Source organism: Streptopelia decaocto, assembly GCF_964273445.1.
Source record: "Streptopelia decaocto genome assembly, chromosome: 28".
Lineage (NCBI taxonomy): Eukaryota > Metazoa > Chordata > Aves > Columbiformes > Columbidae > Streptopelia > Streptopelia decaocto.
In genome coordinates this window covers 107,141-128,220 of record NC_138683.1, presented here as the reverse complement: position 1 = coordinate 128,220, position 21,080 = coordinate 107,141, and the positions used below count along the sequence as shown (strand labels likewise).

Sequence of the window (21,080 nt, the reverse complement as noted above, 5' to 3'; positions counted from 1 at the left end):
TCGTGGGGAGAGGCGGTGTATGCTCGTTGCCAGGGAATGGGCGGGGCGGGAGGCGGTGTTTCCGGTTCCGGTGGGGGAGTGAAAGGGACGCGTGTGGACCCGCGTGGAGTGAACGGAGGGATGAGGCCTGGTGGGAACTGGGATAGACTGGGATGGACTGGGGGGAACTGGGGGGAACTGGGGGGAACTGGAGGGACTGGGGGGGACTGGGAGGGACTGGGGGGGGGGACTGGGATGAACTGGGGGAGACTGGGGGGTGAACTGGGGTGAACTGGGGGGACTGGGAGAGACTGGGATAGACTGGGATGGACTGGGGGGATAGACTGGGGTGAACTGGGGGAGACTGGGGGATGAACTGGGGTGAACTGGGGGGGACTGGGAGGGACTGGGGGGGACTGGGAGGGACTGGGGTGAACTGGGAGAGACTGGGATGAACTGGGAGAGACTGGGAGGGACTGGGATGAACTGAGGGGGACTTGGGGGGGGTGGACTGGGATGAACTGGGGTGGACTGGGAGGGACTGGGATGAACTGGGAGGGACTGGGATGAACTGGGAGGGACTGGGATATACTGGGATAGACTGGGATGAACTGGGGGGGGACTGGGAGGGGACTGGGATGAACTGGGGGGACTGGGGGATAGACTGGGGTGAACTGGGTGGGACTGGGATGAACTGGGAGAGACTGGGATGAACTGGGTGGGGGGGGGACTGGGATGAACTGGGAGGGACTGGGATGAACTGGGAGGGATTGGGATGAACTGGGAGGGACTGGGAGGGAATGGGATGAACTGGGGGCACTGAGTTGAACTGGGAGGGAGTTGGGGGGACTGGGATGGACTGGGAGGGACTGGGGGAAACTGGGATGGACTGGAATGGACTGGGATGAACTGGGATATACTGGGGGGACTGGGATAAGACTGGGGGGTACTGGGATGAACTGGTGGGGACTCGGAACTGGGATTAATTGGGATGGACTGGGATGAACTGGGATGGGACTGGGGGGTACTGGGTTATACTGGGATATACTGGGATGGGGTTGGGGGGTTACTGGGAGTTAATGGGGGGATACTGGGAGGTTACTGGGAGTTAATGGGGGGATACTGGGAGGTTACTGGGAGTTAATGGGGGGATACTGGGAGGTTACTGGGAGTTAATGGGGGGATACTGGGAGGTTACTGGGAGTTAATGGGGGTTACCGGAGGTTATTTGGGTGTTACTGGGGGTCACTGGGAGGGACTGGGATATACTGGGAGGTTCCTGGGGGTAACTGGGAGCCCAGTGGCTGTAACTGGGGGGTTACTGGGGTGGTAACTGGGAGGTTACTGGGGGTAATTGGGAGGTTACTGGGAGTTACTGGGAGGTGGGCAGGGGGTTACTGGGAGTTACTGGGAGTTACTGGGAGGTGGGCAGGGAGTTACTGGGGGTAATTGGGAGGTTACTGGGAGTTACTGGGGGTAATTGGGAGGTTACTGGGAGTTACTGGTAATTGGGAGGTTACTGGGGTTACTGGGAGGCGGGGAGGAGGTTACTGGGGTTACTGGGAGGCGGGGAGGGGGTTACTGGGAGTTACTGGGGGTAATGGGGAGGTTACTGGGAGTTACTGGGAGGCGGGGAAGGGGTTACTGGGAGTTACTGGGGGTAATGGGGAGGTTACTGGGAGTTACTGGGGGTAATTGGGAGGTTACTGGGAGTTACTGGGAGGCGGGGAGGGGGTTACTGGGAGTTACTGGGAGGGGGCCAGGGGGTTACTGGGAGTTACTGGAGGTAATTGGGAGGTTACTGGGAGTTACTGGGAGGCGGGGAAGGGGTTACTGGGAGTTACTGGGAGGTGGGGAAGGGGTTACTGGGGTTACTGGGAGGCGGGGAGGGGGTTACTGGGAGTTACTGGGAGGGGGGCAGGGAGTTACTGGGGGTAATTGGGAGGTTACTGGGAGTTACTGGGAGGCGGGGAAGGGGTTACTGGGAGTTACTGGGAGGCGGGGAAGGGGTTACTGGGGTTACTGGGAGGTGGGGAAGGGGTTACTGGGGTTACTGGGAGGTGGGCAGGGGGTTACTGGGAGTTACTGGGAGGGGGGCAGGGAGTTACTGGGGGTAATTGGGAGGTTACTGGGAGTTACTGGAGGTAATTGGGAGGTTACTGGGAGTTACTGGGAGGTGGGCAGGGGGTTACTGGGAGTTACTGGGAGGGGGCCAGGGGGTTACTGGGAGTTACTGGGGGTAATTGGGAGGTTACTGGGAGTTACTGGGAGGCGGGGAAGGGGGTTACTGGGAGTTACTGGGAGGCGGGGAGGGGGTTACTGGGGTTACTGGGAGTTACTGGGAGTTACTGGGGGTAATTGGGAGGTTACTGGGAGTTACTGGGAGGCGGGGAGGGGGTTACTGGGGTTACTGGGAGTTACTGGGAGTTACTGGGGGTAATTGGGAGGTTACTGGGAGTTACTGGGAGGCGGGGAGGGGGTTACTGGGAGTTACTGGGAGGTGGGGAAGGGGTTACTGGGAGTTACTGGGAGTTACTGGGAGTTACTGGGGGTAATTGGGAGGTTACTGGGAGTTACTGGGAGGCGGGGAGGGGGTTACTGGGGTTACTGGGAGGCGGGGAGGGGGTTACTGGGGTTACTGGGAGGGGGGCAGGGAGTTACTGGGGGTAATTGGGAGGTTACTGGGAGTTACTGGGAGGCGGGGAGGGGGTTACTGGGGTTACTGGGAGGCGGGGAGGGGTTTACTGGGAGTTACTGGGGGTAATGGGGAGGTTACTGGGGTTACTGGGAGGCGGGGAGGGGGTTACTGGGAGGGGGGCAGGGGGTTACTGGGAGTTACTGGGTGGCGGGGAAGGGGTTACTGGGGTTACTGGGAGGGGGGCAGGGAGTTACTGGGGGTAATTGGGAGGTTACTGGGAGTTACTGGGAGGCGGGGAGGGGGTTACTGGGAGTTACTGGGGGGTGGGGAGGGGGTTACTGGGGTTACTGGGAGGCGGGGAGGGGGTTACTGGGAGTTACTGGGAGTTACTGGGAGGCGGGGGAGGGGCTACTGGGAGTTACTGGGCGGGGGGCAGGGGGTTACTGGGAGTTACTGGGGGTAATGGGGAGGTTACTGGGAGCTACTGGGGGTAATTGGGAGGTTACTGGGAGTTACTGGGAGGTGGGGAGGGGGTTACTGGGAGTTACTGGGGGTAATTGGGAAGTTACTGGGAGTTACTGGGAGGCGGGGAGGGGGTTACTGGGAGGCGGGGAAGGGGTTACTGGGGTTACTGGGAGGGGGGCAGGGAGTTACTGGGGGTAATTGGGAGGTTACTGGGAGTTACTGGGAGGTGGGGAAGGGGTTACTGGGAGTTACTGGGAGGGGGGCAGGGGGTTACTGGGAGTTACTGGGGGTAATGGGGAGGTTACTGGGAGTTACTGGGGGTAATGGAGAGGTTACTGGGAGTTACTGGGGGTAATGGGGAGGTTACTGGGAGTTACTGGGAGGTGGGGAAGGGGTTACTGGAGTTACTGGGAGGGGGGCAGGGAGTTACTGGGGTTACTGGGAGGCGGGGAAGGGGTTACTGGGGTTACTGGGAGGGGGGCAGGGAGTTACTGGGGGTAATTGGGAGGTTACTGGGAGTTACTGGGAGGCGGGGAGGGGGTTACTGGGAGTTACTGGGAGGCAGGGAGGGAGTTACTGGGAGTTACTGGGGGTAATGGGGAGGTTACTGGGAGTTACTGGGAGGCGGGGAGGGGGTTACTGGGAGTTACTGGGAGGGGGGCAGGGGGTTACTGGGGTTACTGGGAGGGGGGCAGGGGGTTACTGGGGTTACTGGGAGGGGGTAACTGGGAGTTACTGGGGTTACTGGGAGGGGGTTACTGGGGTTACTGGGAGGGGTTCCTGGGGTTACTGGGCCTGTCCCAGTTTGCCCCAGTGCTCCCAGTTCACACCAGTTTCACAGGGTTCAGCCCCCGTGGGGGACGCGGCGGCTTCCGGGGCGGCCGAGGTGAGTGGGCTCCCAGTATGACCAGTAACCCCTCCCAGTATGACCAGTAACCCCATTCCCCTTCCCAGTGCTCCCAGTAACCCTTCCCAGTACAACCAGTTACCTCCATTGTCTTTCCCAGTATGACCAGTAACCCCCATTCCCTTTCCCAGTGCTCCCAGTATGACCAGTTACCCCCGTTTCCCTTTCTAGTCCCTCCCAGTATGACCAGTTACCCCCATTCCCAGTGCTCCCAGTAGCCTCTCCCAGTATGACCAGTTACTCCTATTCCCAATGTTCCCATTAACCCCTCCCAGTATGACCAGTTACCCCCAGTCCTCTTCCCAGTTCTCTTCCAGTAACCCCGGTTCCCCCCCAGTTCATCCCAGTTCCCCCCCAGTTCATCCCAGTTCATCCCAGTTCCCCCCCCAGTTCATCCCAGTTCCCCCCCCAGTTCATCCCAGTTCCCCCCCCAGTTCTCTCCCAGTAACCCCAGTTCCCTCCCAGTCCCTCCCAGTAACCCCAGTTCCCCTCCCAGTAACCCCAGTTCCCCTCCCAGTAACCCCAGTTCCCCTCCCAGTAACCCCAGTTCCCTCCCAGTAACCCCAGTTCCCTCCCAGTCCCCTCCCAGTAACCCCAGTTCCCTCCCAGTAACCCCAGTTCCCTCCCAGTCCCTCCCAGTAACCCCAGTTCCCCTCCCAGTAACCCCAGTTCCCTCCCAGTCCCTCCCAGTAACCCCAGTTCTCTCCCAGTAACCCCAGTTCCCTCCCAGTTCCCCTCCCAGTAACCCCAGTTCCCTCCCAGTCCCTCCCAGTAACCCCAGTTCCCCTCCCAGTCCTTCCCAGTAACCCCAGTTCTCTCCCAGTCCCTCCCAGTAACCCCAGTTCTCTCCCAGTCCCTCCCAGTAACCCCAGTTCCCTCCCAGTCCCTCCCAGTAACCCCAGTTCCCCTCCCAGTCCCTCCCAGTAACCCCAGTTCCCTCCCAGTTCCCTCCCAGTAACCCCAGTTCCCTCCCAGTAACCCCAGTTCCCTCCCAGTAACCCCAGTTCCCTCCCAGTAACCCCAGTTCCCTCCCAGTAACCCCAGTTCCCTCCCAGTAACCCCAGTTCCCTCCCAGTCCCCTCCCAGTAACCCCAGTTCCCCTCCCAGTAACCCCAGTTCCCCTCCCAGTCCCTCCCAGTAACCCCAGTTCCCTCCCAGTCCCTCCCAGTAACCCCAGTTCCCCTCCCAGTCCCTCCCAGTAACCCCAGTTCCCTCCCAGTCCCTCCCAGTAACCCCAGTTCCCCTCCCAGTCCTTCCCAGTAACCCCAGTTCTCTCCCAGTCCCCTCCCAGTAACCCCAGTTCCCTCCCAGTCCCTCCCAGTAACCCCAGTTCCCCTCCCAGTAACCCCAGTTCCCCTCCCAGTAACCCCAGTTCCCCTCCCAGTAACCCCAGTTCCCCTCCCAGTCCCCTCCCAGTAACCCCAGTTCTCTCCCAGTCCCCTCCCAGTAACCCCAGTTCCCCTCCCAGTAACCCCAGTTCCCCTCCCAGTAACCCCAGTTCCCTCCCAGTCCCTTCCCAGTAACCCCAGTCCCCTCCCAGTTCCCTCCCAGTAACCCCAGTTCTCTCCCAGTCCCTTCCCAGTAACCCCAGTTCTCTCCCAGTCCCTCCCAGTAACCCCAGTTCCCTCCCAGTCCCCTCCCAGTAACCCCAGTTCCCCTCCCAGTCCCTCCCAGTAACCCCAGTTCCCCTCCCAGTCCCTCCCAGTAACCCCAGTTCCCCTCCCAGTCCCTCCCAGTAACCCCAGTTCTCTCCCAGTCCCTCCCAGTAACCCCAGTTCCCCTCCCAGTCCCCCCCAGTCCCTCCCAGTCCCTCCCAGTCACCCCAGTTTCCTTCCCAGTCCCCCCCATTACCCTCCCAGTTCCTTCCAGTCCCTCCCAGTAACCCCAGTATCCACAGGTGGCCCCCGGGGCCGGGGGGGCATGGCCGGGGGGCGTGGCCGCGGAGGCCCCGCCCGCGGAGGCCCCGCCCACCGAGGCTCCACCCCCCGGGGCCGGGGGGGACGCGGCGGCTTCAAGGGGGGACGCAAAGTGACGGTGGAGCCGCATCGGCACCAGGGTACTGGGAGGGACTGGGAGGGACTGGGGTGAACTGGGAGGGACTGGGAGGAACTGGGAGGGACTGGGAGGGACTGGGGGGGACTGGGGGGGACTGGGAGGGAACTGGGATGGACTGGGATGAACTGGGAGGGAGCTGGGATGAACTGGAAGAGACTGGGAGGGGACTGGGATGAACTGGGGGGGACTGGGAGGGACTGGGAGGGGACTGGGATGAACTGGGGGGGACTGGGATGAACTGGGAGGGAACTGGGATGAACTGGAAGAGACTGGGAGGGGACTGGGAGGAGACTGGGATGAACTGGGAGGGAGCTGGGATGAACTGGGGGGGACTGGGAGGGACTGGGAGGGGACTGGGATGAACTGGGGGGGACTGGGATGAACTGGGAGGGAGCTGGGATGAACTGGGGGGGACTGGGAGGGACTGGGAGGGACTGGGATGAACTGGGAGGAGCTGGGATGAACTGGGAGGGGACTGGGATGGACTGGGAGGGAGCTGGGAGGGGACTGGGAGGGACTGGGATGAACTGGAAGGGGACTGGGATGAACTGGGAGGGACTGGGTGGGGGGGACTGGGATGGACTGGGAGGGGACTGGGATGGACTGGGATGAACTGGGAGGGAGCTGGGATGAACTGGAAGGGACTGGGAGGAGACTGGGAGGAACTGGGAGGGAGCTGGGATGAACTGGGAGGGGACTGGGATGAACTGGGAGGGAACTGGGAGGGGACTGGTATGAACTGGGAGGGAGCTGGGATGAACTGGGAGGAACTGGGGGCATTGGGAGATGAACTGGGGTGAACTGGGAGGGACTGGGATGGAGCTGGGATGAACTGCGATGGAGCTGGGATGAACTGGGAGGGAGCTGGGATGAACTGGGAGGGGACTGGGATGAACTGGGAGGGGACTGGGATGAACTGGGAGGGACTGGGAGGGGACTGGGATGAACTGGGAGGGGACTGGTATGAACTGGGAGGGAACTGGGATGGACTGGGAGGGAACTGGGAGGGACTGGGATGAACTGGGAGGGAGCTGGGATGAACTGGAAGAGACTGGGAGGGACTGGGATGAACTGGGAGAGACTGGGAGGAACTGGGAGGGAGCTGGGATGAACTGGGGGGGGACTGGGAGGGAACTGGGCTGAACTGGGAGGCACTGGGGGGGAACTGGGAGGTGCTGGAGGGGAACTGGGATGAACTGGGAGGGAAATGGGAGGCACTGGGGATAATTGGGAGGAACTGGGGGGGAACTGGGAAGAACTGGGGGGGAACTGGGATTGAATGGGGATAACTGGGATGAACTGGGAAGCACTGGGGGTAACTGGGACTGAACTGGGTTGGGAACTGGGATGAACTGGGGGTAACTGGGATTAACTGGGAGGCATTGGGGGTAACTGGGGTTGAACTGGGTTGGGAACTGGGATGAACTGGGGGTAACTGGGATTGAAGTGGGGTGGGAACTGGGGTAACTGAGATGAACTGGGAGGCACTGGGGTTGAAATGGGGTGGGAACTGGGGTAACTGGGATGAACTGGGATTGAAGTGTGGGGGTAACTGGGAGGCACTGGGGGTAACTGGGGTTGAAATGGGGTGGGAACTGGGGTAACTGGGATGAACTGGGATTGAAGTGTGGGGGTAACTGGGAGGCACTGGGGGTAACTGGGGTTGAACTGGTTTGGTAACTGGGATGAACTGGGAGGCACTGGGAGTGGTCAGAGGGTAACTGGGAGGCCTCAGAGCTTAACTGGGAGGCACTGGGATTGAACTGGGGTGGGAGGGGGATAACTGGGGGGTGACTGGGAGGTGGTCGGGGGGCAACTGGTTTGAACTGGTTTGAACTGGTCCGTACTGGGCAGGCGTGTTCATCGTGCGGGGCCGCGAGGACGCGCTGGTGACGCGGAACCTGGTGCCCGGGGAGTCGGTGTACGGGGAGAAGAGGATCAGCGTGGAGGTACTGGTTTGTACTGGTTTGTACTGGTTTGTACTGGTTTGTACTGGTTTGTAGCGGGAGGGACTGGGAAGAGATTGGGAAGGGACTGGGGGGAACTGGGAGCGGTTAAGAGGTGACTGGGGGTAACTGGGAGGGAACTGGGAGGGACTGGGGGTAACTGGGAGGGACTGGGGGTAACTGGGAGGGACTGGGGGTAACTGGGAACAGTTAAGAGGTAACTGGGAGTAACTGGGAAGGGACTGGGGGGGGACTGGGGGTAACTGGGAGGGACTGGGAAAGGTTGAGAGGGGACTGGGAGTAACTGGGAAGGGACTGGGGGGGGACTGGGGGTAACTGGGAGGGACTGGGAGGGACTGGGGGTAACTGGGAGGGACTGGGGGTAACTGGGAACAGTTAAGAGGTAACTGGGAGTAACTGGGAAGGGACTGGAGGGGGACTGGGGGTAACTGGGAGGGACTGGGAAAGGTTGAGAGGGGACTGGGAGTAACTGGGAAGGGACTGGGGGGGGACTGGGGGTAACTGGGAGGGACTGGGGGTAACTGGGAGGGACTGGGAAAGGTTGAGAGGGGACTGGGAGTAACTGGGAAGGGACTGGGGGGGGACTGGGGGTAACTGGGAGGGACTGGGGGTAACTGGGAGGGACTGGGGGTAACTGGGAACAGTTAAGAGGTAACTGGGAGTAACTGGGAAGGGATTGGAGGGGGACTGGGGGTAACTGGGAGGGACTGGGAGTAACTGGGAGGGAGGTGGAGAAGGTTAATTGGCAACTGGGAGTAACTGGGGGCAACTGGGAGTAACTGGGAGGGAACTGGGAGTACTTGGGGGGGACTGGGGGTAACTGGGAGGGACTGGGAAAGGTTGAGAGGGGACTGGGAGTAACTGGGAAGGGACTGGGGGGGGACTGGGGGTAACTGGGAGGGACTGGGGGTAACTGGGAACAGTTAAGAGGTAACTGGGAGTAACTGGGAAGGGACTGGAGGGGGACTGGGGGTAACTGGGAGGGACTGGGAGTAACTGGGAGGGAGGTGGAGAAGGTTAATTGGCAACTGGGAGTAACTGGGGGCAACTGGGAGTAACTGGGAGGGGACTGGGAGTACTTGGGGGGGACTGGGGGTAACTGGGAGGGACTGGGAAAGGTTGAGAGGTAACTGGGAGTAACTGGGAAGGGACTGGAGGGGGGACTGGGGGTAACTGGGAGGGACTGGGGGTAACTGGGAGGGACTGGGGGTAACTGGGAGGGAGGTGGAGAAGGTTAATTGGTAACTGGGAGTAACTGGGGGCAACTGGGAGTAACTGGGAGGGGACTGGGAGTACTTGGGGGTAACTGGGAGGGACTGGGAAAGGTTGAGAGGGGACTGGGGGTAACTGGGAAGGGACTGGAGGGGGACTGGGGGTAACTGGGAGGGACTGGGGGTAACTGGGAACAGTTAAGAGGTAACTGGGAGTAACTGGGAAGGGACTGGAGGGGGACTGGGGGTAACTGGGAGGGACTGGGGGGGGACTGGGGGTAACTGGGAGGGACTGGGGGGGGACTGGGGGTAACTGGGAGGGACTGGGGGTAACTGGGAGGGAGGTGGAGAAGGTTAATTGGCAACTGGGAGTAACTGGGAGGGAACTGGGAGGAACTGGGAGGGACTGGGAAGGGTTAAGAGGTGACTGGGAGTAACTGGGAAGGGACTGGGGGGAACTGGGAGGGACTGGGGGTAACTGGGAAGGGACTGGGGGGAACTGGGAGTGACTGGAAGGGCACTGGGAGGCACTGGTGAGCACTGGGAGAGCGGCTTGGGGGCTGCCGGGGGTAACTGGGAGCACTGGGAGGTGACACTGGTGGCACTGGGAGGGGCCACCAGGGTTGGGGACACCAGTGGGACCTCAGGTCCCATACTGGGAGCACTGGGATATGGAACTGGTGGCACTGGGTGACACTGGGAGGTTCAGAGAATCCACGTGACATCAAGTGATGTGTCCCCAGTGTCCCCGAGTGTCCCCAGGAGGTGTCACCAACCTTGAAGGCACCACCAGAACCTTCTCAGATCTCATACTGGGGGCACTGGGAAGGGGAACTGGTGGCACTGGGTGACACTGGGAGGTTCAGGGAATCCATGTGACGTCAGGTGACGTGTCTCCGATGTCCCCAAGTGTCCCCAGGACACTGAGATGTCCCCAGGAGGTGTCAACAACCTTGAAGGCACCACCAGAACCTTCTCAGATCTCATACTGGGAGCACTGGGAAGGGGAACTGGTGGCACTGGGTGACACTGGGAGGTTCAGGGAATCCATGTGATGTCAAGTGATGTGTCCCCAAGTGTCTCCAGGAGGTGGCACCAACCTTGGGGACACCCCCAGAACCTTCTCAGATCCCATACTGGGAGCACTGGGATATGGAACTGGTGGCACTGGGTGGCACTGGGAGGTTCAGGGAATCCATGTGACGTCAGGTGACGTATCTCCGATGTCCCCAAGTGTCCCCAGGACACTGAGATGTCCCCAGGAGGTGTCAACAACCTTGAAGGCACCACCAGAACCTTCTCGGATCCCATACTGGGAGCACTGGGATATGGAACTGGTGGCACTGGGTGATACTGGGAGGTTGTGGGACCCCATGTGACGTCGAGTGACGTGTCCCCGATGTCCCCGTCCCCAGGAAGGTGACACGAAGGTGGAATATCGCGCCTGGAACCCGTTCAGGTCCAAACTCGCCGCCGCCATCCTGGGTGGCATCGACCAGATCCACATGGGACCCGGGTCCAAGGTCCTGTACCTGGGGGCGGCCTCGGGGACAACGGTGTCACATGTGGCCGACATCGTGGGGCCGGTGAGTGGGGACAATGGGGACAACGGGGTCACCACCCCTTGGGGACAATGGGGAGGTGGCACCTTCATGTTCTTGAGAAGGTCATTGGGGTTCTTTGGGGACATCCCCATGGGGTTTGGGAACACGGAGGTGACATTGGGAATGTCCCCATGGGGTTTGGGGACATGGGATGGGGTCACCAAGGCCTTGGGGACAACTTGGAGGTGACACCATCATGTTCTTGAGAAGGTCCTTGAGGTTCTATGGGGATGTCCCCATGGGGTTTGGGGACACGGGGGTGACACCGGGAGCCCATGGGGACATTCCATGGGGTTTGGGGACATGGGATGGGGTCACCAAGGCCTTGGGGACAACTAGGAGGTGACACCTTCATGTTCTTGAGAAGGTCCTTGAGGTTCTATGGGGACGTCCCCATGGGGTTTGGGGACATGGGGGTGACACTGGGAATGTCCCCATGGGGTTTGGGGCCACAGGGGTGACACCGGGAGCCTTTGGGGACATTATATGGGGTCCTGGGGTTTGGGGACACGGGGATGGGGTCACCAAGGCCTTGGGGACAACTTGGAGGTGACACCTTCATGTTCTTGAGAAGGTCCTTGAGGTTCTATGGGGACGTCCCCATGGGGTTTGGGGACACGGGGGTGCCACCGGGATCCCTTGGGGACGTCCCCATGGGCTTTGGGGACATGGGGATGGGGTCACCAAGGTCTTGGGGACAACTTGGAGGTGACATCTTCATGTTCTTGAGAAGGTTCCTGAGGTTTTATGGGGATGTCCCCATGGGGTTTGGGGACATGGTGGTGACACTGGGAGCCCATGGGGACATTATATGGGGTCCTGGGGTTTGGGGACACGGGGATGGGGTCACCAAGGCCTTGGGGACAATGGGGAGGTGGCACCTTCATGTTCTTGAGAAGGTCATTGGGGTTCTTTGGGGACATCCCCATGGGGTTTGGGAACACGGAGGTGACATTGGGAATGTCCCCATGGGGTTTGGGGACATGGGGATGGGGTCACCAAGGCCTTGGGGACAACTTGGAGGTGACACCATCATGTTCTTGAGAAGGTCCTTGAGGTTCTATGGGGACGTCCCCATGGGGTTTGGGGACATGGGGGTGACACCGGGAGCCCATGGGGACATTCCATGGGGTTTGGGGACATGGGATGGGGTCACCAAGGCCTTGGGGACAACTTGGAGGTGACATCTTCATGTTCTTGAGAAGGTTCCTGAGGTTTTATGGGGATGTCCCCATGGGGTTTGGGGACATGGGGGTGACACTGGGAGCCCATGGGGACATTATATGGGGTCCTGGGGTTTGGGGACACGGGGATGGGGTCACCAAGGCCTTGGGGACAATGGGGAGGTGGCACCTTCATGTTCTTGAGAAGGTCATTGGGGTTCTTTGGGGACATCCCCATGGGGTTTGGGACATGGGGGTGACACTGGGAATGTCCCCATGGGGTTTGGGGCCACAGAGGTGACACCGGGAGCCCTTGGGGACATTATATGGGGTTCTGGGGTTTGGGGACACGGGGATGGGGTCACCAAGGCCTTGGGGACAACTTGGAGGTGACACCATCATGTTCTTGAGAAGGTCCTTGAGGTTCTATGGGGATGTCCCCATGGGGTTTGGGGACACAGGGATGACACCGGGATCCCTTGGGGACGGCCCCATGGGCTTTGGGGACATGGGGATGGGCTCACCAAGGTCTTGGGGACAACTTGGAGGTGACATCTTCATGTTCTTGAGAAGGTTCCTGAGGTTTTATGGGGATGTCCCCATGGGGTTTGGGGACATGGGGTGACACTGGGAATGTCCCCATGGGGTTTGGGGCCACAGGGGTGACACCGGGAGCCCGTGGGGACATTCCATGGGGTTTGGGGACATGGGGATGGGGTCACCAAGGCCTTGGGGACAACTTGGAGGTGACACCTTCATGTTCTTGAGAAGGTCCTTGAGGTTCTTTCGGGACATCCCCATGGGGTTTGGGGACATGGGGGTGACACCGGGAGCCCATGGGGACATTCCATGGGGTTTGGGGACACAGGGACGGGGTCACCAAGGCCTTGGGGACAACTTGGAGGCGACACCTTCATGTTCTTGAGAAGGTCCTTGAGGTTCTTTGGGGACATCCCCATGGGGTTTGGGGACATGGGGGTGACACCGGGATCCCTTGGGGACGTCCCCATGGGCTTTGGGGACATGGGGATGGGGTCACCAAGGTCTTGGGAACAACTTGGAGGTGACATCTTCATGTTCTTGAGAAGGTCCTTGAGGTTCTATGGGGACGTCCCCATGGGGTTTGGGGACATGGGGGTGCCACCGGGAGCCCATCGGGACGTCCCCATGGGGTTTGGGACCCCATGGGTGACAGTGTTCCCGATGTCCCCAGGAGGGCCTGGTCTACGCCGTGGAGTTTTCCCACCGCTCCGGCCGCGACCTCATCAACGTGGCCAAGAAACGGACCAACGTCATCCCCGTCATCGAGGACGCGCGGCACCCCCACAAGTACCGCATGCTCGTCGGTACGGGGACATGGGGACCATGGGGACATCAGGGGACATCAGGGGACATGGGTTTGGGGCTTCTTGGGGGGATTGGAGAAGGTTTGGAGGCATCTCAGGGGGGTTTTGGGGGCGTTTTTTGGCATTTTTGGACTCCCTGGTGGAGTTTTTCGGGCGTTTTAGGGACTTTTTGGAGCTTTTTTGGCATTTTTGGACTTGCTGGTGGAGTTTTTGGGACGTTTTCGGGCGTTTTTTGGCGTTTTTGGACTCGCTGGTGGAGCGTTTGGGGCGTTTTCAGGCGTTTTTGGCATTTTTGGACTCACTGGTGGAGTTTTTTGGGCATTTTCGGGCGTTTTTTGGCATTTTTGGACTCGCTGGTAGAGCGTTTGGGGCGTTTTCAGGCGTTTTTGGCATTTTTGGACTCGCTGGTGGAGCGTTTAGGGTGTTTTCAGGCGTTTTTGGCATTTTTGGACTCGCTGATGGAGCGTTTGGGGCGTTTTCAGGCATTTTTGGCATTTTTGGACTCGCTGGTGGAGCGTTTGGGGCGTTTTCAGGCGTTTTTTGGCATTTTTGGACTCGCTGGTGGAGCGTTTGGGGCGTTTTCAGGCGTTTTTGGCATTTTTGGACTCGCTGATGGAGCGTTTGGGGCGTTTTCAGGTGTTTTTTGGCATTTTTGGACTCGCTGAAGGAGCGTTTGGGGCGTTTTCAGGCGTTTTTGGCATTTTTGGACTCGCTGATGGAGCGTTCGGGGCGTTTTCAGGCGTTTTTGGCATTTTTGGACTTGCTGGTGGAGCGTTTGGGGCGTTTTCAGGCGTTTTTGGCATTTTTGGACTCGCTGATGGAGCGTTTGGGGCGTTTTCAGGCATTTTTGGCATTTTTGGACTCGCTGGTGGAGTTTTTGGGGCGTTTTCAGGCGTTTTTGGCATTTTTGGACTTGCTGGTGGAGCGTTTGGGGCGTTTTCGGGCGTTTTTTGGCATTTTTGGACTCGCCGGTGGAGCGCTTGGCGTTTTCAGGGTTTTTTTGGCATTTTTGGACTCGCTGGTGGAGCGTTTGGGGCGTTTTCAGGCGTTTTTGGCATTTTTGGACTCGCTGATGGAGCGTTTGGGGCGTTTTGGGGCATTTTTTGGCATTTTTGGACTCGCTGGTGGAGCGTTTGGGGCGTTTTCAGGCGTTTTTGGCATTTTTGTTCTCGCTGGTGGAGCGTTTGGGGCGTTTTCAGGCGTTTTTGGCATTTTTGGACTCGCTGGTGGAGCGTTTGGGGTGTTTTCAGGCGTTTTTGGCATTTTTGGACTCGCTGATGGAGCGTTTGGGGCGTTTTCAGGCATTTTTGGCATTTTTGGACTCGCTGGTGGAGTTTTTGGGGCATTTTCAGGCATTTCTTGACATTTTTGGACTCGCTGGTGGAGCGTTTGGGGCGTTTTCAGGCGTTTTTGGCATTTTTGGACTCGCTGGTGGAGCGTTTGGGGCGTTTTCAGGCGTTTTTGGCATTTTTGGACTCGCTGATGGAGCGTTTGGGGCGTTTTCAGGTGTTTTTTGGCATTTTTGGACTCGCTGAAGGAGCGTTTGGGGCGTTTTCAGGCGTTTTTGGCATTTTTGGACTTGCTGGTGGAGCGTTTGGGGCGTTTTCAGGTGTTTTTTGGCATTTTTGGACTCACTGATGGGGTTTTTGGGGCGTTTTCAGGCGTTTTTTGGCATTTTTGGACTCGCTGATGGAGCGTTTGGGGCGTTTTCAGGCGTTTTTTGGCAATTTTGGACTCGCTGATGGAGCGTTTGGGGCGTTTTCAGGCGTTTTTGGCATTTTTGGACTCGCTGGTGGAGCGTTTGGGGCGTTTTCAGGCGTTTTTGGCATTTTTGGACTCGCTGATGGAGTTTTTGGGGCGTTTTCGGGCGTTTTTTGGCATTTTTGGACTCGCTGATGGAGCGTTTGAGGCGCTTTTGGCATTTTTGGACTCACTGGTGGAGTTTTTGGGGCATTTTCAGGCATTTCTTGACATTTTTGGACTCGCTGGTGGAGCGTTTGGGGCGTTTTCGCGCGTTTTTTGGCATTTTTGGACTCGCTGGTGGAGCGTTTGGGGCGTTTTTTGGCATTTTTGGACTCGCTGGTGGAGCGTTTGGGGCGTTTTCGGGTGTTTTTTCGCATTTTTGGACTTGCTGATGGAGCGTTTGGGGTGTTTTCAGGCGTTTTTGGCATTTTTGGACTTGCTGGTGGAGGTTTTGGGGCGTTTTCAGGCGTTTTTGGCATTTTTGGACTCGCTGGTGGAGCGTTTGGGGTGTTTTCAGGCGTTTTTGGCATTTTTGGACTCGCTGATGGAGCGTTTGGGGCGTTTTCAGGCGTTTTTGGCATTTTTGGACTCGCTGATGGAGCGTTTGGGGCGTTTTCAGGCGTTTTTGGCATTTTTGTTCTCGCTGATGGAGTTTTTTGGGCATTTTCAGGCGTTTTTTGGCATTTTTGGACTCGCTGATTTAGCGTTTGGGGCGTTTTCAGGCATTTTTGGCATTTTTGGACTTGCTGGTGGAGTGTTTGGGGCATTTTCAGGCATTTCTTGACATTTTTGGACTCGCTGGTGGAGCATTTGGGGCGTTTTCAGGTGTTTTTTGGCATTTTTGGACTCACTGATGGGGTTTTTTGGGGCGTTTTTTGGCATTTTTGGACTCGCTGATGGAGCGTTTGGGGCGTTTTCAGGCGCTTTTGGCATTTTTGGACTCGCTGGTGGAGTTTTTGGGGCGTTTTCAGGCGTCTTTTGGCATTTTTGGACTTGCTGGTGGAGCTTTTGGGCCGTTTTTGGCGTTTTTGTTCTTCTGGGTGTGTTTTTTGGGCCTTTTTTTACATTCTGGGTCTCCCTGTTGGAGTTTTTGGGCTGTGTTTTAGCGTTTTTGGGCTCTCTGGAGTTTTTGGGGCGTTTTTTGGCAGTTTTAGGCCCTTTTTTAGCGTTTTTGGGCTCCCTGGTGTAGTTTTTTGGCGATTTTCTGGCATTCTTGGGGCGTTTTTTAGCATTCCTGGTCTCCTGAGTGCGTTTTTTGGGGTGTTCTTTGACATTTTTGGGCTGGTTTTTTATGTTCTTGGTCTCCCTGGTGGAGTTTTTGGGCTGGTTTTTAGTGGTTTTCGGCTCCCTTGTGGTGTTTTCGGGGCGTTTTGGGGCATTTTTTAGCATTTTTGTGGCGTTTTGTGGCAGTTTTGGGGCGTTTTTTAGCGTTTTTGGGCTGATTTGGGGCGTTTCTGGTCTCCCGGGTGTGTTTTTGGGCTGTTTTTGGCGTTTTTGTTCTTCTGGGTGTGTTCATTGGGGCGTGTTTTGACGTTTTTGGGCCAGTATTTTACGTTCTTGGTCTCCCTGGTGGAGTTTTTGGGCTGTTTTTTAGCGTTTTTGGGCTCCCTGGTGGAGTTTTTGGGGCATTTTGGGGCGTTTTTTGGCGGTCTTGGGGCGTTTTTTGGCTGTTTTGGGGTGTTTTTTGGCGTTTCTGCTCACCCGGGTGTGTTTTTGGGCTGTTTTTGGCATTTTTGTTCTTCTGGTTGTGTTTATGGGGCATTTTTTGACGTCTTTGGGCCATTTTTTTAAGGTCTTGGTCTCTCTGGTGGAGTTTTTGGGCTCCTCGTGGAGTATTTGGGGTGTTTTTTGGGGCGTTTTTTGGTGGTTTGGGGCCCTTTTTTAGCATTTTTGGGCTCCCTGGTGGCGTTTCTGGGGCGTTTTTTGGCGTTTCTGGGGCGTTTTTTGGCGTTTTGGGCCGATTTTGGGCGTTTCTGGTCTCCTGGGTGTGTCTTTTAGGGCGTTTTTTGACCGTTTTGGGCCGTTTTTTTACATTCTTGGTCTCCCTTGTGGAGTTTTTGGGCTGGCTTTTAGCGTTTTTGGGCTCCCTGGGGGCGTTTCTGGGGCGTTTTTTGGCGTTTCTGGGGCGTTTTTTGGCGTTTTGGGCCGATTTTGGGCGTTTCTGGTCTCCTGGGTGTGTCTTTTAGGGCTTTTTTTGACCGTTTTGGGCCGTTTTTTTACATTCTTGGTCTCCCTTGTGGAGTTTTTGGGCTGGTTTTTAGCGGCTTTGGGCTCCATGGGGGTGTTTCTGGGGCGTTTTTTGGCGTTTCTGGGGTGTTTCTTAGTGTGTTGGGCCGATTTTGGGCGTTTCTGGTCTCCCGGGTGTGTTTTTTGGGGCGTTTTTAGACGTTTTTGGGCTGTTTTTTTACATTCTTGGTCTCCCTGGTGGAGTTTTTGCGCTGGTTTTTAGTGTTTTTGGGCTCCCTGGGGGCATTTCTGGGGCGTTTTTTGGCGTTTCTGGGGCGTTTTTTGGCGTTTCTGGGGCGTTTTTTGGCGTTTTTTGGCCGATTTTGGGCGTTTCTGGTCTCCCGGGTGTGTTTTTGGGCCGTTTCCGGGCGGTTTGGGCGGCGGGTGCCGGATTTGGGTGTTTCTCCCCGTTCTCAGGGATGGTTGACGTCATCTTTGCGGACGTGGCCCAGCCCGACCAGACGCGAATCGTCGCCCTCAACGCCCACAACTTCCTGCGCAACGGGGGGCACTTTGTCATCTCCATCAAGGTAACCACCAGTATAGACCAGTACGGACCAGTATAGACCAGTACGGACCAGTATAGACCAGTACGGATCAGTAGGGATCCCCTCCCACTCTATCCCAATCCCCTCCCAGTATATCAAAGTCCCCCCCAATCCCCTCCCATGTGCTCCCATTCCCCTCCCAGTCCTTCCCAGTCTATCCCAGTCCCCTCCCAGTCTATCCCAGTCCCCTCCCAGTCCTTCCCAGTATATCCCAGTCCATCCCAGTATGTCCCATTGCCACCCAGGCGAACTGCATCGACTCGACGGCACTGGCCGAGTCGGTGTTTCCCAGTCCCTCCCAGTCCCCCCAGTTCCCCTTCTAGTCCATCCCAGTCTAGCCCAATCGCCTCCCAGTCCCTCCCAGTATATCCCAGTCCCCTCCCAGTATATCCCAGTATATCCCCTGCAGGCAAACTGCATCGACTCGATGGCACCGGCCGAGTTGGTGTTTCCCAATCCCCTCCCAGTCCCTCCCAATCCCCTCCCAGTCCATCCCAGTCCCTCCCAATCCCCTCCCAGTCCCTCCCAGTATATCCCAGTATCCCATGCAGGCGAACTGCATCGACTCAACGGCACCTGCCAAGTTGGTGTTTCCCAATCCCCTCCCAGTATGTCCCAGTCCCTCCCAATCCCCTCCCAGTATGTCCCAGTCCCTCCCAATCCCCTCCCAGTATATCCCAGTCCCTCCCAGTATATCCCCTGCAGGCAAACTGCATCGACTCGACGGCGCCGGCCGAGTTGGTGTTTCCCCGTCCCCTCCCAGTCCCTCCCAATCCCCTCCCAGTCCATCCCAGTCTATCCCAATCGCCTCCCAGTATATCCCAGTATATTCCAGTCCCTCCCAGTATATCCCAGTATGCCCCATTCCCAGGCGAACTGCATCGAATCGACCGCGCCGGCCAAGGCGGTGTTTCCCAGTCCATCCCAGTCCCCTCCCAGTCCATCCCAGTCCATCCCAGTCCATCCCAGTCCCTCCCAGTCCATCCCAGTATCCCCGCAGGCGAACTGCATCGACTCGACGGCGCCGGCCGAGGCGGTGTTCGCGGGGGAGGTGCGGAAAATGGCCTCGGAGCGGATGAAGCCGCAGGAGCAGCTCACGCTGGAGCCCTACGAGAGGGACCACGCGCTGGTGGTCGGCGTCTACCGGTACTGGGAGGGACTGGGAGGGGACTGGGATGGGACTGGGAGGGACTGGGATGGGACTGGGATGGACTGGGAGGGACTGGGATGGACTGGGAGGGGACTGGGATAGACTGGGAGGGGATGGGAGGGAACTGGGAGGGGATGGGAAGGAAATGGGGGGGGACTGGGATAGAGTGGGATGGACTGGGAGGGACTGGGATGGACTGGGAGGGGACTGGGATAGACTGGGAGGGGATGGGAGGGAACTGGGAGGGGATGGGAGGGAAATGGGGGGGCCTGGGATAGAGTGGGATGGACTGGGAGGGACTGGGATAGAGTGGGAGAGACTGGGAAGGGATTGGGAGGGACTGGGAGTGGATGGGAGAGAAATGGGGGGGACTGGGATGGACTGGGAGGGGATTGGGGGACTGGGAGGGGACTGGGATGGACTGGGAGGGACTGGGAGGGGATTGGGGAGAACAGGAATAGACTGGGAGGCGACTGGGATAGACTGAGGGCGACTGGGATGGACTGGGAGGGGACTGGGATGGACTGGGAGCGAATGGGAGGGAAATGGGGGGACTGGGATAGACTGGGAGGGGACTGGGAAGGGATTGGGAGGGGATTGGGGAGAATAGGGATGTACTGGGAGGGGACTCGGATAGACTGGGATAGACTGGGAGGGGACTGGGATAGACTGGGAGGGGACTGAGATATAGTGGGAGTGGATGGGAGGGAAATGGGGGGGATTGGGAGGGACTGGGAGGGTACTGGGAAGGGATTGGGAGGGAACTGGGATAGAGTGGGAGTGGATGGGAGGGGACTGGGATGGACTGGGAGGGGACTGGGATAGACTGGGAGCGGATGGGAGGGAAATAGGGGGACTGGGATGGACTGGGAGTAGACTGGGATGGACTGGGAGGGGATCGGGGGGATTGGGAGGGACTGGGATAGACTGGGAGGGGATTGGGATGGACAGGGATGGGATTGGGAGGGAAGTGGGAGGGGATTGGGGGGAACTGGGATATGATGGGAGGGGACTGGGATAGACTGGGAGGGGATTGGGGTAGAGTGGGAGGGACTGGGAGGGGAGTGGAGGAGACTGGGAGGGACTGGGAGTGGATGGGAGGGACTGGGATGGACTGGGAGGGGATTGGGAGGGACTGGGAGGTGACTGGGATGGACTGGGAGGGAAATGGGGGTGACTGGGATAGACTGGGAGGGGATTGGGATAGACTGGGAGGGGACTGGGGGGGACTGGGATAGACTGGGAGGGGACTGGGGGGGACTGGGATAGACTGGGAGGGGATTGGGGAGAACAAGGATCGACTGGGGGTTACTGGGGGGGAACTGGGGGTTACTGGGGGGGACTGGGGGGGAACTGGGAGTTACTGGGGGGGAACTGGGAGTTACTGGGAGGGACTGGGAGTTACTGGGGGTTACTGGGGGCGAACTGGGAGGGACTGGGGGGGAACTGGGAGTTACTGGGAGGGACTGGGGGGGAACTGGGAGTTACTGGGGGGGAACTGGGAGTTACTGGGAGGGACTGGGAGTTACTGGGAGGGACTGGGAGGGACTGGGAGTTACTGGGAAGTACTGGGACTGACTGGGGGGGAACTGGGAGTGACTGGCAGTTAATGGGGGGGAACTGGGAGTTACTGGGAGTTACTGGGGGGGAACTGGGAGTTACTGGGGGGGAACCGGGTGTTACTGGGAAGTACTGGGACTGACTGGGGGGGGAACTGGGAGTGACTGGAGGGAACTGGGAGTTACTGGGGGGGGTCACGTGACTGATCTGCCCCTCCCCCCCAGGCCCCCTCCCAAGCAGAAGTGACATCATCGGTGACATCATCGGTGACATCATCCTCACCCCCAGGCGTTTTGGGGCAAATTCGGGCGGTTTTGGGGTATTTGGGGGGGGGGGGGGGTGGGAAATGGGGGTTTTTAATTAAAATCAAAGGGAACTAAAAGCGGCTCCTTCCTTTGGGGACAATTAACGGGGGATTAATTAACTCCTTGGGGGGGTAATTAACTCCTTGGGGGGTAATTAACTCCTTGGGGAGGTAATTAGGCCTTGGGGGGGGTGGTAATTAATGCCCTAGGGGC

General features: G+C 58.3%; 1 protein-coding gene across 1 annotated transcript; it reads left to right on the top strand.

Annotated features, from left to right (window-relative positions):
• Nucleotides 1-28: 28 nt before the first annotated feature.
• FBL (fibrillarin) lies at nucleotides 29-20,906 on the top strand. The gene is made up of 9 exons (XM_082073838.1): nucleotides 29-130; nucleotides 3,924-3,968; nucleotides 5,887-6,045; nucleotides 7,899-7,993; nucleotides 10,638-10,808; nucleotides 13,203-13,335; nucleotides 17,722-17,834; nucleotides 18,853-18,998; nucleotides 20,787-20,906. Exons 1-9 carry the CDS (start codon nucleotides 37-39, stop codon nucleotides 20,806-20,808), a joined length of 978 nt encoding a protein of 325 aa, XP_081929964.1. The 5' UTR covers nucleotides 29-36; the 3' UTR covers nucleotides 20,809-20,906.
• Nucleotides 20,907-21,080: the final 174 nt, after the last annotated feature.